Genomic DNA, 19,551 nt, shown 5'->3' on the forward strand with positions numbered 1-19,551 from the left:
ACTGACATCTGTGGTATATAGAAAGCAATATGCATGCCACACTTGAACAAAGAATTTACAATTAGATAACATACATTAAAAAAAAATACTATTTTTACACATCCATCCAAATTTGGTAAGGTCCAAATCTCAACAATGCTTTCTAAATCCAGGCTTTTAGAGCATCACCTACTCATCATTTTCAAGTTATTTCATTGCCTTTCATTCTTTTATTCTTGTCCACAGTAAAGAACAAAAGGAAAGTTGCAACAAGCTGAAAGTGCTTCCTCCACAGGCAGGAAGGAGAGAAAATGTTAAAACAGGTTACTCCAAGATTGAAGTAACACCAAGAATTGCTCTAAATAGTGATGAACTGAGGATTTCTCCTGTCTTTCCCCTCAGCTACGCCAGGGGTACAGTGGGGTAACTGAGGAAAGGAAGCTGAAGACTGCAAATATGGCTTAATATGCTGGATGCTGACAAGCAATTACTGAAGGATTGCAAATATGCTTTCATAGTTAGATCATTTAGGACTGAGGGGAGAATATATTTTTTCAGAGCTCTGTTGCAGTCTGGAAATGTGAGCCTTTTTTCTCTGCAAAAAGCCACCATGAGCATCTTCAACATTTGCTGCTTTTTTTTTGGTAGATTATTATTATTATTTTGGTCTATTATTTGTAATAGTTTGCCGTTGGAATTCTCCTTAGTTCGCCGTTGGAATTCTCCTTAGTTCACCCCCAGAGGACGATGGATGCTCAGAATATAGGAAAGACCGAGACCGATAGATTCTTAGGCATCGAGGGAATCGAGGTAAAGAGGGCAAAGCTATGGAGTCGATTATCACTTGTGGTGTGGTACAAATTTACTTCCCACTCATCGGTCTAAGCAGGTGCTGCATTTAGACATTGACTGCTTCAATATCTGAAGGGTCATGAATGGTGCTCAACATTGTGCAATCTTCAGCTAATATCTCCATTTGTGAGCTTATACTGGAGGGAAGATCATTAATGCAGCTGAAACGTTTGGGCCTGGGTCACCACACTGAATAAATCCTGAGATTATGCGCCAACTGAGATTAGAACAAAGAAGGAATAGGCCATTCTGTCTGTCGTACCAGCGCACCATTCAATTAGATCCGAGCTCATCATCAGCCTAAACGGCAGTTTCTCTCACTATATTGCTCTATAGCCCGAGCGGTCATTACTCTTCAGAAATCTATCGAGTTTTGCATTGAATTTTCAAATATCAAGCTTCTCATAGTCTCATTCTCTATAATATTCGACGTGAAATCATGCAGATTACCAAATGAATTCAGGACTTGAAAAGGTTGAAATGAGAGGGCTCGCATTTGTATATCTGCAATTCTTTGCCCCAAAAGGCTGTGGATGGTGGAACAATTGAAATTTTACACACTGCTTTCGATGTATTTTGATGGATGAAGGTACCAAAGATCAAAGGCAGATAAATAGAGGCAAGGTGCAGATTATCCATGATCTGCTTGAATGGGGCTCGAGCCTGTTCCTAGTTTGATAATGGTTAGTGAAAGTGACAGTGGAAAGACTGGTGCTGTCTAGTTTACTAATTGGTACCCTGAAGGTAACTACTGAAAGTCAAATACACTTTGATCTCTGAAAACTGCTCGAGACAGCAAAATTTCCCTTATTGTGCAACATATAAGAAGTTATAGATTATAAAGTGCAATCTTGTATATTTTTGCAATTTTGTATTTCAGTGGTATTTACATCTTTTTGAAATAGCACATGTATGGATGGCAGGTAACAGAGTAGTGGAACCAGAAACAAAATTAAAAAGAGGTAACTTGACCAGTTCAAGGAATGGGATTATAAGATGAACGTGGGAAGCAAAGTCTCGGTGGAGAACAAACAGTGAAAAAGAACACAAAACAGGCAGCCTTCAAAAAATGCTTTGAAGTTTCTTTAAAAAAATGTTTGACTACTACAAAGGACGTCTTTAAGGACCAATACAATAGACAAGGTCCAACTTTCAAAAATCTGCCATCATGTGTGAACAAGTTGACGCGATTGAAGCTTAATTTAACTTTGACGTACATAATGTTGAATCTTCAACTCTCTAGCAGCTTTATAATTCAATGGCATTTAAATCGCTTTGTATTCAAATGTTTGTCCAAGGCTACATTAAGATGTTGTCAATCTGGCATTCTAATTCATTCTTGCTTAGAACACTCAAACCTCAATACTCTCCATGTTCTTAGTAAATTAAATACTTTGTTTTAAGTCATACATTCATGTAGTAAAAGACCACATCACTTAAATTTGCCACAGCCTTTACGAACTGATTTTTTAAAAAAACTGCAGTTACAGACTTAGAGATAAATACAGCTACTATTTTGCTTATGTATAGTTTAAAAATAGCAAATGAGATGAATGACCAGCCAATTTACCTGAGGCATCAGATTGAGAGAGAGAGAAATGTTAACCAGAATATCAATGCAATTCCAAGCCTTTCTCAATAGGATAATGGAACTTCCCTGTTCAAACAGGTTGCCAGGATAATTGAAGAAAACTCAAGTATGGGTGATACCATTTCAAACAAAAAAAACTTGGAAACTTGTAGCATTTTGATCAAACAGCATTCAAACTCTAGAAATGAGGAATAACCATTCAGTACATCATTGTGCTACGTGCACATGACATCATAACCAATAAACAGCTCAGGAGAAACTACTTAACTCAGAGTGGCGACAATGTGAAACTCAGTGACACGAGGAGCAGGTCAGATGAAAAGCAAAGGTACTTTAGGGAAAACGAGATAAAACCCATTTGGAAGGAAGGAATAGAAGAATATTTTGATAGAGTTGATAGGCAAAAGCAGTAATGAGGTGGCTCATATGGAGCATAAACACCAGTACGGACCAGTTGGGCTGAATGGTGTATTTGCACTCCATATTCCATGTAATCTTACAACAGTGCACTAAAGCACAGCTCACTTGTCAAATATGCAAAAGGCTATTTTTTGAACTTGAAATGAAATGGAGATTATCTTGTGTCTCTCCAAAGCACAATTCATTGTAAATGGAACAGCAAAGTCCTTTTATAGTTGACTGAATGACTATTTGGTTGAAGATAAAAGAGCAGCAGGATTTTAAACTCTTGATTATAATGACAGAGCTTATCAAAATGGCAAACACCAGCTGGCAGGTGCTACAAAGAGGTCCTGTACAATTGCAGGCTATGGTAACAAGCTGGTTTATAAATTCATTTCCTTTACAGAAAGCTTGCATTACATTAATAACATATTCAAAATTGCATCAAGAATTTATACTTGCAAAGAACTAAACTGACAATCATCTTCAAAAATGGTTCCAGCAATGTCTATGAATCAACAATTTTATTTAGAACCTGGTCTCAACTTCCTAACCAGCAAGAGAAAGGTAACAAATAGATTTGGATAATTAATAAAGTTATAGATTAAGAAGCAGATTATCGACATTCATGACTTATTCTCTTCGCATTCGGAGTTGGGAATAAAAGCAGATTGAACACTGCACTTAATCAAATGCAAGTTTTTGTAATTGAACTCGTTCAAGACTGGTTTGAAAAAAAATAGTTACCCATTTGATGATTGCGTAAAAGGTTACCCAGCCCAACACAAACCAGACTCCATTTCAGCTGTTCCTTAAACTTAAGTTCTTATGCTTGAATGCAAAAGTTTTTAAGGATCAACAACTGAGCTTGCATGTAGAGAACTGCTTTGATGTCACTGCTGTGCTCTGGAACTAAACTGGAACCACTGGAACTGTTGTTTAATTTGGTGGCACAGGTGAGCAATTGGGTGAACTTTGAAAGTTTCACAGAGCATGTACTTTCAGCAAAACATTTGGCAGCATCATTGGTTCTTCTCATACACCCATTCCAAGCTCAAAGCATCGCTGCAACATTTTGCTCCCATTCTTGAATGGATAGTACTTTTGTCTCTGTCAGAAAATAATCTGAGACTTTGGCTCAAAGACTGAGGTTGACATTCCCCAGTGCACTAAGGGAGTGCACTGCAACAGATGTTATCTTTTGGATAAGTTGTTAGTTTGTGGCTGTCTACCCTCTTCATGTCATTATTTTCAAGATGAGCAGTTTTACTCATGTCCTGGCTAATATTTAGAACTCAATTATTATTGAATCATATCAAATTGCTGTTTATGAAAGCTTGCTGTGCAAAACTGGCTTCTGACTTACCTACATTACAGAAATAATTTCTTTTCAGGAATTATTTCATTGCCTGCAAAGTGCTTTGGCATGCCCTGAGCTTGCTATAATGTAGTGCCTCCTTATTTTCTCCTTGTATAACCAATCTTAATGCCTCAGACTTTGTAAGACCTCAGTGAAAGTCTTTGGAGTGTGGGATGGGCATTGCTGGGTTGCAGTTATTGAAGTAGCATTTGATGGAGGTGAAGGTGGGAGAGTTCAATTGCTGGGTGTAAATGGCAGCGTGTAGACTTCAGTTGCTAAAGTGAGGGTTGGGAGGCTTCAGTTGCTGTGTGCACAGGGGTACATGCATCAGTTGCTGAAGGGGAGGGGATAGAGGTTTCAATTGGGAGGGTACGAAGGGGCACAAGGAGATAGAGAAAAAGCTTCAGTAACAATGCCCTGTCCCTGCTGCCACCCCCACACCCCGAATCTCCCTATTATTCTGTCATATGGCTTAGCTTTGCTCCTGTATCATACGGTTGAATGGGTTGGATGACTCCCTGTGGATCCATGTGCTGCTGTTGCGACATATAATGTTAGCTGAATGGCCGTATGAGGAGAAGGAAAACATGTGAAATGATGTGTCACCAAGGCTCTGACAAACAGAAATGTACAATTTCTTTAAGAGGAGGGAGATTCAAAAAGTGTATAAAAGGATACAATTTTTCTCTGTGTTGGGGGCAGGGAAGGGAAGGAGTCCTTTTCATTGAAATATTCCTTCCCACTCTAAACCACAAACAGGTTATTATTACCATTAGTCACTGGTTGGCAGCTCCTAGATGGCAGAAAATGATTTCACATTATAATACTGTCTGCCACACATCTCCATGTTATTTACTATTTTCATTCTTCCTATTGGGGAGTTTATGAGGATAATAAATACATTGGGACATTTCACAGTCTTTTGTGTTGCCGATTCTTTTGGCTTGAATTTATTTGACATCTTGCTGATAATATGCAGACCCCAAAGCTTACAGCCCAAAAGGATGGAAACTGTATTATGTGACAGAAGGCATTACGTAAAGCGACAGGTGGGTTTGCAGAGGAATGCTCTTAAAAAGTGATCACTGCTTGCAGGCGGACACACGCAGCTTTAATCACAAATTACATTTCCCAAGGACATCCCAAGAACAGTTGTGGGTCACGAAACTTCACTAATAATTCTCTCCTTTCAAAACCTTTGCTATTCCTCTCTCTAATAAAAGAAACTTCATCATTTATCACTCTGTCAACAATGGAGAGTCCCTGACAATAACATGGAATAAAAAGCAAAGCTTAAACTTGAAGAGCTTACAAGTCATTTCTGACCCAAAAACACAGTTTACATTGCACTTTCACAACTAGTTGAATTCGGCTGGTTTGAGAGCTATTAACAAAACACAGATTTTTGTTAACCGTAAACCATTTATTCTCGGTTTTACAGCAATTAGCACTCAGTTGTAAAGAGACAGCTTTGGAAGAGAATGCTGTGGATTACTTTATCAAATGCCAAAAGTTGAAGAGGGTATGGGGAGAGAAGAGAACCAGTGAGTCTTTTGACTCCATATAGTGTCTCAGACAGCTTGAAGTGAGAAAATCCAAAAGTCTACAGTTGACAGTTTCTTTAACCTTTCATTTTAGAAGTAAATTCATTACTACAATTGTTCTCTGGCTAATATTTTCAGTCAGCTGGGTTTTGTGGTCTATTAAGTTTGGGCAAAGCAGAGGGTTCAGAATTGAGAGTAGACCAAACCAATGAGCTTTAATGGTACCAATACTAAGGGGACTAGAAAGAGATGAGTCTACAAGCAATCACATCATTACTGTTTCACTGCTGCTCACTGATGTTACCTAGCATGGTGACAAAACATCTGAGAACAAATCCAATAGCTCAGTGAGCAAACTTACAACCTGACCAACAACCTGAGCTACAAATCTTCTGCAACATCTCAAACATCATTACTTCTCGTGAGTACATAACTTTAAAAGTTAAGAAAAAGTCTTGTACAGAAGCTATCACACAGTTTTTTTTTTAATATTAAAAAAATTTGGGGAAGGGCAATGTACACAGAACAGAGTGACATCGAAGACCATTGGGGGAGGGGGAAGAGAGAGATAGTGGAGGAGGGGATGTGAAGAAACTCAAATGGTAGGTGATACTAAATTTGAGGCCTATGGTTCACTTAACCAGACATCATAGTTTTAGCATTAGGTGAGTTTGTGCATTCTGACAATGAAGTGCTAAATGTAACATCTGAGCCAGGACATTGCTCTAAATGAGGGACGCTTTATTCCTCCAAATCTGGAATCTGTCTAGAATTGCATTGGACGTTTAATGTCAGTCTCATTTTTTGCACAGATGTTAGTAAAGCCAGCCAAGTTAGATTGTAGAAAAAAAGGATAAGCCTAGGAAGTTAAATAGAGTGCAACAGTTTTTGGGTCACACCAAACAAAGTTCAGAACAGGAGAAGGGAACATGACACTATGATACTCAGGAAAATAAATGCATGCTCAAAGTAATCAGCAAAAAACAGCATTAATCAGTCAAGAGAAGCGAGAGATAAAGCTAAGGTGAATGGCAGTGACTGCCGATCAGACAAATGTGAGGGTGAGACAGCTGATTGAGTGCATTCCAGGAATTGGAGCACTGACATTTTGGTTGGATTTGGCACAGCTGAATTATTTCTTAAAAACCAAAGAAACTGCAGATGCTGTAAATCAGAAATAGTCAGAAGTTGCTGGCAAAGCTCAGCAGGTCTGGCAGCATCTGTGAAGAAAAACCAAAGTTAATGTTTCAAGTGTGGTGATCCTTTAACCAGACTCAAAACATTAATTTTGATTTCTCTACACAGATGTTGCCTTACCTGCTGAGCTTTTCCAGCAAGATTTGAGTTTGTTTGAGTTATTTCTTGCTTATGTTGATAATTATTTAATTTTCTCCTCTGGCATCTGAATTAATGAGGATAGCAAGTACCTGGATCTGCAAAAAACAGCAATCTTTCAAGTTCAACCCTTGCTTTCTAGAGTCAGTTTTACAGCATGTAAAGAGGTCCTTCAGCCCATCTTTCCTGTGCTGATCATTTCATACCTGTCTACTCTGACCCCATTTTTCAGTTTTTGGACTGTAGCCTTGTCTACTTAGCTTTCTAAATATTTATTTAAATATTTCTTAAATATTCTAACAGTTCCTGATTCTTCCACCCATTCAGGGAGTGAGTTTCAGAATCCTATCCCCTCAAATCTCCTCTAAACCTCCAGGCCCTTATCTTAAATCTATGCTCCTGGTTATTGATGCACCCATGAAGAGTACAAGTTCCTTCCTATTTATGTTCTTCATAATTCTGGACATCTCAAACATCTGTCCTACGGCTTTCAAGGATTTATGGACAAGCACAGTAATGAGCCTTGGATGTGCTGTACTCCTCAGGGTCCTATCATCCATTGTGCAATCCTTTGTCTGATTCATCATCTCAAAATGCAGCACCTCTCCCTTTTCAGGATTAAACTCATCTGCCACTGTCCACTCAACTGAATACCCAGTCTATATTGTCCTGTAGACGAAGGCTTGCTGCCTCACTATTTGTCATACTAATGTGTGCCATCTGTAAACTTTCTGATCAAAATCTCCTACATTTACACTTAGATCATTAACATACTCTACAAGCAGTGTACCAGCACCAGGGCCTGCAGTATGCTATTGAATACAGCCTTCCAGTCACAATAACAAACTTCAACAGTACTTTCTGCCTCGTACCACTAAGACAATTTTAGGGTCCAATTTTCCAAATTGCCTTGGATCCCCTAGACTCTCACCTACTTGACCAGTCTCCTATTGAGACCTTAGAGTTCCACGTAGTCAACATCAACTACACAATCCTCATCAACATACTTAGTCATGACATTCAAAAATTCAGTCAAGCTTGACAGGATCACTCTGATCAAAGCCACATTGAGCTGAAACAAAAATTATTGGAGAAACTCAGTAGGTCAAGCACCATCTTTGGTAAGAATGCAGAATTAAAGTTCTGAATCTGGCTGGTGGTAGATGCAGACAAAGCCCAGGGAGAGAAATATGAATTGGGTAGATTGTGAAGGAGATAATGGATGGTAGATAGCAGGCCAGGAAACAAGAGGAGCTGAAGGGGAAATAATAAGAAGTGTAAGAAAATGGGCTAGCTGTGCTGAATATAACCCAATAATGTGAGAATGGACCTAGGAGTATGTGGAAATGTAAAAGCCGAACAGGTCATAACAGGATCATTTGTGGGGTGGCCAAAAAGCACAGGAGAATGGAATCAGGTGCTAAAGTTATTGAATTTAATGTTGAGTTTTAGAGGCTGCACGGTTCCCAAGTGGAAAATGGAAATATTGTGCTGAGGTAGGCAGGAATTAGAGGGTTACAACTGGCCTCAGCATCACCAGGTTAGGCAAAGCATAAGAAATACACCAAGAGCTCCACATGCAGATATCAGATAGAGATAGGATTGGGTTAGTTCAAATCATCTTTGGACCATGCAACATTAACTCTGTTTCTCCCTCCACAGATGTTGCCAGACCAGCTGAACTTCCCCAGTACTTCTCGCTTATGTTTCTGGCCTTTCCCTTAATGTCACCATGCACTTGAGGGTAGACCACCAATAAGTTATTGGCTGTAGAGACACTGACTTACTTCTCCTCCTCAGGGCACTAAAGTCAACACCGGCATTAGAGTCAGAAGCAAAGCCCATTGTGCATTATAAGAGGGGAAATTGACCCAGTTCAAATAATTGAATACTGCACAATAAGCTCTATGTGCTGCAAACACTTTCTCCCCCACCCAGTGGGAAAAGCAGGTCCTCTGATGTGCAATCTCAACGAAAGGAGATTTAAAATTGAAATGCTTGATGCTTGAAGTGAAGCAGACTGCATAGATTACTCTTTTGCAGCTTAGCCAATAGGCAAAATGGGAATCTCAGCATAGTGACAGCACCTGCTACAACTTTCAGCTCTGCTGTGTCAGATTACCTCAAACACAACTTATAAATAAAAATTCATCTCCAGGTGGATAGCACTTCAAAGAGTACATGCTGTTACTGGCCTTGAGCCAGCTGTCTGGGATCAATTTTAAACACTGTGGAAGAAGCCTCTCATTGAAATGCACTTTAAAACAAAACTTACCAGAAGTAAAACATCAAAATTATTTGCTATAATTTAAAAATATAAAGAAGGACCATCCTGTACAAACTAGCTGCAATTACAGCTAGCAGTTGAAGTCAACAAGTAAGAAACAGCTGTCTTTACTATCATTAGGATGCTAGCTTCTTTCCTGTTAATGCCTAAAAAGACTGAAAAGATTACCACATACTTGGGAACTTCAGCCTTTGAAATCACCAGTAAGCTACATTCCAGGTCGGATGTACTGAAAGAAACAACAGGAGCTAGTGTGTTTTGACAAGGACATCATCAGGGAACCTGTCACCTGACCCCACTCATCCAACTCTTTGAGTGCAAATCTCATCAGGTCATCCCTACCCAACAAGCTCAATGCATTCTAAGCTCGCTTTGAACACAAGGTCAGTGCAATGATACCACCCAATCCAACCTGCACCTGTACGCAGCATCACTCTAAGACCTAGGACTTGGCCATACTCTAATTGGATCTTGACTTCCGTAATCATTAAGAATAGGCAACACCTCCTCCACCAAAATCCTCAACACTGGTGCCCTGCAAGGCTGCATACTCAGCCCTCTATTATATCCTTAAACACTCACAACCATGTGGTCAAATTCTGCCCAACTCTATTTACAAGTTTGCTGACAAAACCACAGTTGTAGGTGGATCTCAAATAACGATGAGACAGAATATAGGAAAGAGATATAGTGCTAAGCAGCATGGTGTAACAATCTCTCCATAGATATCAGGAAAATGAAGCTGGTCATTAACTTCAGGGAGCAGACTGGAGGGCATGCCCCTGTCAGCATTAATGGTGCTGAAATGGAGATGGTTCACACTGTCAAATTCCTGGAAGTGATGATCACCAACAATTTGTCCTGGACCATCCATAACAAAGCAACAGTCAAGAGAGCACAATTATGTCTCTATTTTCTCAGTAAACTAAGGAAATTTGGCAAGTCCACAAGCACTCTTATTAATTAGAAAGCATCCTTTCTGGAGGCATCACAATATGGTATGGCAATTTTCTTCCCGAGGCCGCAACAAATTACAGAGCCATGAACCCAGCCCAGTCAGCATGCAAATCGACATTTCAGGCAAAAACCCTTCATCAGGACAGACATCTACCCGGTTCCAATGCTAAGCTTTAGAAAGCACTAAGGAAACCACACAATGTTTGGAAGAAAAAGCTTGCCCAAAGCCAAACTCTTTGGTTCTGCATCACAGCTTTTCGTTTTCTCCCTTTATTCTTTAATGGGACGTGGGCACTTCTGGTAGGTGTTTTTCTTAAAGCTCCAAAATTGCTGAAAAATTTCAGCAGGTCTGACAGATTCTGTATGGGCCCATTGATCATTCTTCAGAGCTAATTTTTGTTTTAAATCAAGGTGTTCAAAGATGTTACCATACATTCTGGAGCTGGTGGGACGTGAACCTGGGCCTCCAGGCCCGCTGTGGTACAAGAGTCCCCACGGACATTGCTATTAAGACCAGCATTTGTTGCCGATCCCCAATGGTCCTTGAACTGGCTACTCTGCTTGGCCATTTCACAGGGCAATTACGAATCATTAAGAGTCATTGCTGTGGGTCCACAGTCACCTGCAGACCAGATTGGGTCAGGATGGCAGGTTTTCATGAACTTGATGGGTTTTTTACAACAGTTGGTGATAGTTGTCATGATTATTATCACAGTGTGACTTTCAATTCCATATATTTTAATTGAATTTAAATTCTGCCAGGTAATGAAGTGAAATTTGACCCTCATGCTCCCCAGAGTATATTTTATCCTCTGGTTCACTGGTCCAGTGATATTATATACTTGCCACCTTAAAACCATGGTTTACTTTGCAAGTGCAAGCTCTGAGCAGCAAGCGTAAACATTATTCCTGATGAAATGCTTATGCCCAAAATGTTGATTCTCCTGCTCCTCGACTGCTGCCTGATCGGCTGCGCTTTTCCAGCGCACACTCTGACTTGCAAACATTTGTTTGCTTTCTGGAACATTATCACTTCTAGAAAGGAGATGGAAATAAATCAGAAAGGATTCTGTATAATTTTATATAACACTGGTGAGACACATCAATAGTACAACTTTTTTTTCTCCTCACCTAATAAAGACTGGATATGCTGACAGAAAAGGAAACATTTTGGAGAAGATACACTCGATGCATTTCTGAGATGAGCAGATATCTTACTTAGAAAGCTTAAACTGGTTAGACCTATATCCCTTGCAGTTTAGAATGAGTGACATTCTTATTGAAACATCTGAAATCATGAGGGGTCTTCGTGGGGCGTATGCTCTCCTTTGTGGGGGACTCTAGTAATGGAAAACCATCTCAAAAATAATGGGCTTCCAATTTAAAACTGAGATGAAGAGAAATTCTCTCCGAGGATTGACAGTCTGTGGACTCTGGATTTCAAGAGCAACGAAGGCAGTGTCATTGATTATTTTCAAGGCGGAATTAGATAAATTCTTGACTGCAAGGGGTCAAAAAGTATCAAGCCGGAGCAGAAGGTAGGCTTCTTACGAAGAGATCCTGACCGATTGCAGAATTGTCAACTTCATTTTCCTGCCTTTTCTCCATAACCCAATCTCTCTACGAAGTAAAAAAATCTCTATCAGCCACAAATACTTATTAGTATTAAGAATACTTAATGGCCCAGTTAATAGCAGTTTGCAGCAAAGAATTCCACAGATTCATCACTCTCAGAAGAAATTCCTCTTCATCTGTCTTAAATGGACAACTCCTTATCCTGAGTCAGAGTTACACAGCAGAGAAACAGACCTTTTGGTCCGACCAGTCCATGCTGATCAAAATCCTAAACTAAACAAGTTCCATTTGCCTACTCTTGGCCCATATTGCTATTATTTCTCATTCATGTACTTTGCTAAATGTCTTTTAAACATTGTAACATCCACCACTTCCTCTGGAGGTTCATTCCACACACAAACCACACTATTAAAAAAAGGCACCCCTCATGTCTTTTTCACATCTTTCTCCTCTCATCTTAAAAGTATGCCCCCAGTCTTGAAATCCTCAGCCCTAGTGGTAAAGGCACCCACCATTCACTCTACTTATTACCCCTTAGTATTTGATAAATCTTTGTAATTTGATAACTGTCTTACACACCCAGTGAAAAAGTTCCCAGTCTATCCAGCCTCTCCCTATTACTCATACCAGCCATTCCTGGCAACACCCTGGAACCCTCTCCAGCTTAATAATATCCTTCCTATAATGGAGACCAGAACTAGACACAGTTTGCCCTCCCTATGGCCCTATACTCTCCCACAATCTGAAAGAATCTTTGAACGCAGGACATACTCTAAGGCTCTTATGTTTCAATAAGGTCATCTCTCATTCTTCTAAATTCCAATGCGTATGGGCCGTACCTACTCTACCAGTTCTATGGAAACAATAACATAAAAATGTTTCTTTGCTTTTGCAAGTACCAGGAATCACCCACAGACCTGGGTTTCACCAAAGCTATCTTCACTCAAGGCAGCAAGATTATCAGTGTGGGCAGAACATAACACTCGGATGCATTAGTTTGGGATTTCTGTTCAAGTTAGAGTTATTGACATTAATTGCAAAGAAAACCTCAGAACTAAAATAAATATAGTTTGTGTTTATTCGGTGTCTTTTACAACATTAGTACCGAACACACGAGAGTAAAAGTAAGTCTCATGTAAAGGTTGACCCCCTAATTTTGGCCAAAGGTCTGGGATCTTCCATACATTTCATGTAAAAGTTGACCCTAGTTCTTCATAAATTACAGACCAACATTTGAGTGTCAAGGTATTATCCTGTACATAAATGTTATGTTGATGAAATGAATTTTTTTGTGCTGTTGTTTTGCTGTAGAATTCACACTAATTTGATGTGACAGCTTTAAGATGCGTCCAGTTAGAGTCAGGTGACAACTTCCCTTTGTGTGCAGCTCAGCTTACCATAATTTATTGTTTTTTTCTCTTTATTAGTTTAGAGATCAATTGGGCTTCTGCTAATGATATAGTATTTTGAACTATAGCAGGAATTTCAGCCCCTCAAAAGTAGTATCCATATAATAGTTGACCCCATAAATTTAACCAGAAAAATAAGGTTAAAAAATCGGCTTCTACATGAGTATACACAGTACATGTCCCCAAGCTGTATACAAATAATGTAACGTTTGAGATGGTCGCTTGTAATTTACAAAACACAGTAACCAATTTACACACAGTACCATCTCACGATTGATCCAGCAAAACTAAATTATTTATTTGGGAGATGTCTGTTGAAAACATTAGCATCAACCAATACCCGAAGGAAATCTCCCCTTTGCTTCTTTGAAATAGAGTTTAGAGATCAGTTATGTTTTGTTTTACAACTCTTCCTAAAGATGGTACATCCAACTGTCTAACACTCCCTAAGTATTGCACTGGAGTGTCAGGCTACATTTTTGTGCTCAATTCTCTGGGGTGGGATTTCCTTTGAGCCATGGCTGACACGTACAATGCATTTTTTTTTGAAGTTTTGAATTTATAGCCTTTTTTTCTTTCAGAAGCAAGACCTGGTATTTCCATTAGTGCATATCTAGATTTATTATCAACATTTCCTTCTAAACCTCAATATGTACATCCATTTGAATCCTAGTGAGTGGAATCCTAGCGAGTGGGCTTCCTGCATCTTTAATCTATTCTTGATATATACATATTTATTTCTGTAAAAACGGTCTTGTCTTGTATAGCTTAACTAGTAATTAGCATCTTGACAATGTAAAGACTGTCAACACTCAAAACAGTTTAAGCACAGGTTGAAAATGCAGTTCTTAGTAAATATTCAGTGGTCCTTGCTCCTGGCCATTCCCCTAAATGTACCTTTTCCCCATCAATCAAACCTGCCACAAATAGATGACCAGTTAACCCTGGCATTCTGGAGTTCCCTTCCTACACTCATTTTCCTCTTCTCATTTGTGACCCCCCTTACAGCCCTCCTCTTTGACCAAGCTTTTGGTCACCACCTAATGTTTCTTCCTGTAACCTTATTGATTTTTGGATCCATTTCTTTAATGAGTCTACCTATTATTAGACTTCCCAAGAGCCCAAGTATGGAATGTCAACTCAAACTCAAAGGCATCGTCAGTCACCAACTGTAACTGCCATCATTATCCTATTCAAGTCATCCCAGGAACTCTGAGTAAACTTTCTCTAAAACCCTTCTATCATCATTTCCCCAGTTTTGCCTGTCCTTAGGAGAGCAAATCTGGATTGCAAATACAGTCTCACCAGTGCTGTATAAAATTGTAGCAAAGCTTCCTTATCATTTTATTTCATTCTCTTTCCTATCAATGAACAAAGTTCCAGAAATCAAATAAATGTTTGTCTGGAGCTTGTGCACAATTGGTTACTGAGCTTCCCTACATTACAATACTGGCTTCAATTCAAAACAACTTTATTCAAGTTAGTGTTTTGGGATGTTTGTGAGGTGCTGTAGAAATGCAAATATTTCTCTCTCTTTTTGGGTTCAGATAAAAGCAATGCTCAAGGTTTGTGCCACATTGAATGTAAATAAGGAAAATGGTTTACAAGTAACATTAGATAAAACAGAAAGATACTTAAAAGCAACTTATTTTTGGATGAAATGGATAGCACCATTTTCACGTGTATTTTTGACATTTAATTATAATTCTCAATGAAACAACACTTGGTTCATTTTGTTTTAATTTAACTTGGAGGGAGAAGGGAAGCAGGAGAGATACAGGTATGAACTGTGTAAATAATTGCTTGTGGTAGAAAGTTCTGTGTTTCTTTAAATTCTGTGACATTTAAAGAAAACCAAGATAAATAACGGCAGACAGATCAACAATAAAATTAATAACACCTTTTTAATCAGGTCTAGACTGTGCCATTTGGGAAATTAATACCAAACTTGAAATGTATACAATACTATCATATTAGATGCAACATTCAGGTGGGTGTTTTCAACTATAACAGCAATATGAAGTGCAGGCAAAAGTGAGGACTGCTGGAAATCGAAGTTTAGATTAGAGTGATGCTGGAAAAGCACAGCCAGTCAGGCAGCATCCGAGGAGCAGGAAAATCGACGTTTTGGGCAAAAGCCCTTCATCACGACCCACTCCTGATGAAGGGTTTTTGCCCGAAATGTCGATTTTCCTGCTCCTCGAATGCTGCCTGACTGGCTGTGCTTTTCCAGCACCAATATGAAGTGCAGCTTTATTTTAGAAATAAATGATAATTGCCGTACATGAAGGTACTAGGTGCCTAAGGAGGTTTCATCAACATTAAATATATGTCAGTGAATGGAAATGGCCTACGTGGAGAACTTTATTCCCATTTCTATCCATTTATGACTAAAAATGTAACAGTAGAACTGCTAGGCCAAAACAAACTTGCTCTTCAAGGGTGCCTGCATTTCTTCAGATGAATATCGGAATATAGTTGTGAAACAGGATGAATGTTTGAGTTGTTGCACTGGCATGTTTCACTTGGCCATAGGAGAAGGGACATTTACTGCTCTTCACAGGTGTTTATTTCAATCGATATTAAAACATATTGAAAAGAAAGAGAACAGAAAAAGCAACATGTCATTGCAGACCTTTCATCAATGCATTCTCCCATCTCATCCGTTTTGAGAGCTGTGTGGATTGTGGGTGTGAAGAGACGAGAAATAAAATATATTTTGAGATCATCAAAACTTCAATGTTGGAATCAGACACGTTGTGGAAATATCTGGCAAACTCAACATAGTTAAATCATGATTTGGAGATTCGGTATTGGACTGGGGTGTACAAAGTTAAAAATCAACATCAGGAGCTACTTCAGTGTAACATCCCACTACCTGCATTGTAAACGCAACCCATTGCAAATGAAAGTTTAAAAAATTCTCTGGTGCTCCTTCGCATTCGGAATCCAGGACATATGAAAGTAATATGCTACATTCTGCAACAGACAAAAATGAACAATGACATTTTACAAACATTTTTAAAGCAGCCATAGCTGAAGCAGAGAAATGTCAACATGGACTGACACTGCTAGAAAGGGACAAGCTATCGTAATTTCTCTTACACTTCTGATCAAAGTTTTTTTAATTCCAAGTATGGCACTTGCAAGCACGAACAGTAGCAGAGACACACTTAAGGGGAAGCTAGATAAATACATAATGGAGAAAGGCACGGAAGGTTAAGCCAGTAGCATTAGACAAAAGAGGGCTGGAGAAGGTTCAAGTGTAGAATAAACACCATCACAAAACAAGTGAGCCAAAAGACCTGTTTCAGTATCGTAAATTCTATGTAAAAGGTATAGGGACAATGCATTGTGTCACACAAATTCTCAGATTGATTATAATGCACCAAATGTGCACAATAATCTTTCACAAAGCTACATCTCTCATCCCTCCTGCAGTTAATAATATAGCAGTCTCCCAATGCTAAACAAAAACAAAGTATTCATTTTCATAACTAACACTAGGATGAAAGCAATATTCAAATATTTTGGAACCACTTAAAAGATGACTGCTCCACTGCGTTATGGGATAAGAATTCCATTATTGACCAGAGAGATTATGGTGGAATGTCGCCACATGTGAACTTGGTCTAATTAGTCATCAGATTTCCTTCCAGGCCAGAAAATAACTCGTACCTCACTCGTGCAAAATGCACAGGAAATCTCCTGTTTGAGTCATGTATGGGGTGCTAAATGGCCTCACAGCTGCACCTCACTGCAATATATTGCTTACTTTAAATTAACGCTTTTTTCCAGTGATCAGAAAACTTGAACACAGGAGTAGGTGTAAATCCAAAGGTCCAACAATTCCCTTCTGTTCATACGTACTAAATTTGTTTTCAGTGCTTCACATTCTTTGTGCTTCTGTAACTGTTTCACAGGACAGAGATTAAAAAAAATCCCAAGTAAAAGAGGTGAAATATGAAGGAAAAATACTATGCAACAAGAGCTCCTGTAGTGAAAGGAATAGATAAGCAAACTATTACTTCAATGGCTAGTTGGGAAAGAAAGGAAGCAGTGAAAGTTTGAAATAATACGACAGGTTGATAATAGAGTAAAACAGTTTGCAACTATCCTGATGCTAATACATAATCAATGTTGAAGCCTGATGATATTTTATATGATTTTTTAAAAATGCACAATTTTAATACTCCAAAATCTTTTCAGAAAATGGAAATTGCTAAGTCTTTATGTAACAGGTGAACTTTTAAATTACAATTTGCTCTGTAGACAATGTTCCTGGGAGTATAACAGTGGATTGGCAAGGGGGAAAATACATCTGTATTTATAGCACGTCGAGATTTTATTGTCAGTCATACACACAAACAGATGCTTATGTTGGTTGCAATGTGCAGAAGCGTGATTGATGTATAATCACTCTCAGGCAAGCATGAGCAATTCATCAACAAATTGATATACTCAACAAATATTTGCCAGCATATATTCAGCTGTGCATATTCATCTCTCAAAATAATCCCAAGAGGATACAGAGGATCACTTTTATCTATCAAAGTGGTGAAATCTTTCACATAATGTAATTAAACATTAATTTTATTTAATTTCTACAAGAAAATCAAGATCCATAATGACTGCTGCGATATACAATGTCACCTGGTGCAGTTCTCAGCATAAAAGGTTTAGAAAGTGCCAGATTCAATCCTCACTCTATGCAGAATTTTCTGATGGGCATTAAGTCAGCCTTTCTGGGGAAAGCTTTTGAAGTTCCTCATGAAGGTACAGAGAGGACGCGAGAAACAATCTTTGGTGTTGTTGAGGATTTTAAGACTTGGGGAGAGTTCAAACTCAAATTGGAGGTTTGCGATAGTTAGGAAACCTTTCTAACTCTATTTTGTGTGCAGAAGTCTGGAAGTCTCTTCATGCAACCATGTGAATTATGAACAAGTGTAGGTCCTCGGCACTTACTCCACAATTCAGTAAGAATACGGCTGATCGGATTACTCCACATTCTCACCTACCCAATGCTAACCTCTTGCCCCTGTGCTCATCAAGAATCCATCAACCTCTGCCTCAAAAAACAGAAGGACTCTGCTTTCACACCTTTTGAGGAAGTGTGTTCTAAAGGCACTCTGCCTCAAAAGAAACCACTCCTACCCCCTTATTTTCAAAACAGTTACTCCTGAATTCTAAATTATCCCACCAGAGGATATATACTGCAAGGCTTGTAGCTCAGGTTGAGGTTTAGGGTGTAGGTTTGCTCGCTGAGCTGTAGCTTTGATATCCAGACGTTTCATTACCTGGCTAGGTATCATCAGTGGCAACCTCCAAGTGAAGCAAAGCTGTTGTCTCCTGCTTTCTATTTAAATGTTTGTCCTGGATGGGGCTCCTGGGGTTGGTAGTTATGTAATTTCCTGTTCGTTTTCTGAGGGGTTGATAGATGGTATCTAGATCGGTTTGTTTATGGCGTAGTGGTTGGAGTGCCAGGCCTCTAGGAATTCTCTGGCATGTCTTTGCTTAGCCTGTCCTAGGACAGATGTGTTGTCCTAGTCGAAATGGCAGTTTTTTCCTCCGTGTATAGGGCTACGAGGGAGAGAGGGTCGTGTCTTTTTGTGGCTAGCTGGTGTTCATGTATCCTGGTGGCTAACTTTCTTCCTGTTTGTCCTCCGTAGTGTTTGTGGCAGTCCTTGCATGGAATTTTGTAGACGACGTTGGTGTTGTCCATGGGTTGTACTGGGTCTTTTAAGTTTGTTAGTTTTTGTTTGAGAGTGTTGGTGGGTTTGTGTGCTACTAGGATTCTGAGGGGTCTTAGTAGTCTGGCTGTCATTTCTGAAGCTTCTTTGATGTATGGTAAGGTGGTTAGGGTTTCTGGCTGTGTTTGGTCTGCTTATCGTGGTTTGTTCTTGAGGAATCTGCGGACTGTATTTTTTGAGTATCCGTTCTTCTTGAATACATTGTATAGGTGGTTCTCCTCTGTTTTCCGAAACAAAAACTAACAAACTTAAAAGACCCAGTACAACCCATGGATAAAACCAATGTCGTCTACAAAATTCCACGCAAGGACTGCCACAAACACTACGTAGGACAAACCGGAAGAAAGTTAGCCACCAGGATACGCGAACACCAGCTAGCCACAAAAAGACACCACCCTCTTCTCCCTCGTAGCCCTACACACGGAGGCAAAAAAACCACCATTTCGACTGGGACAACACATTTATCCTGGGACAGGCTAAGCAAATACATGCCAGAGAATTCCTAGAGGC

The 19,551-nt window shown here is 39.3% G+C and overlaps 1 protein-coding gene across 4 annotated transcripts in view; it reads right to left on the reverse strand.

Annotated features, from left to right (window-relative positions):
* The window catches only part of uvrag (UV radiation resistance associated gene), a 338,769-nt gene that overhangs the window by 29,099 nt on the left and 290,119 nt on the right, over nucleotides 1-19,551 (reverse strand). Inside the window, exon 15 of one of the 4 annotated variants that reach the window (XM_043692475.1) lies at nucleotides 15,528-15,846. The exons of 2 other annotated variants lie outside the window; for them this stretch is intronic. In XM_043692475.1, coding sequence (XP_043548410.1) covers nucleotides 15,748-15,846 — 99 coding nt within the window. In that variant the 3' untranslated portion in view covers nucleotides 15,528-15,747. One more of the 4 variants, XM_043692476.1, reaches the window with a different exon arrangement.

This window comes from Chiloscyllium plagiosum, chromosome 6 (assembly GCF_004010195.1).
Source record: "Chiloscyllium plagiosum isolate BGI_BamShark_2017 chromosome 6, ASM401019v2, whole genome shotgun sequence".
NCBI lineage: Eukaryota > Metazoa > Chordata > Chondrichthyes > Orectolobiformes > Hemiscylliidae > Chiloscyllium > Chiloscyllium plagiosum.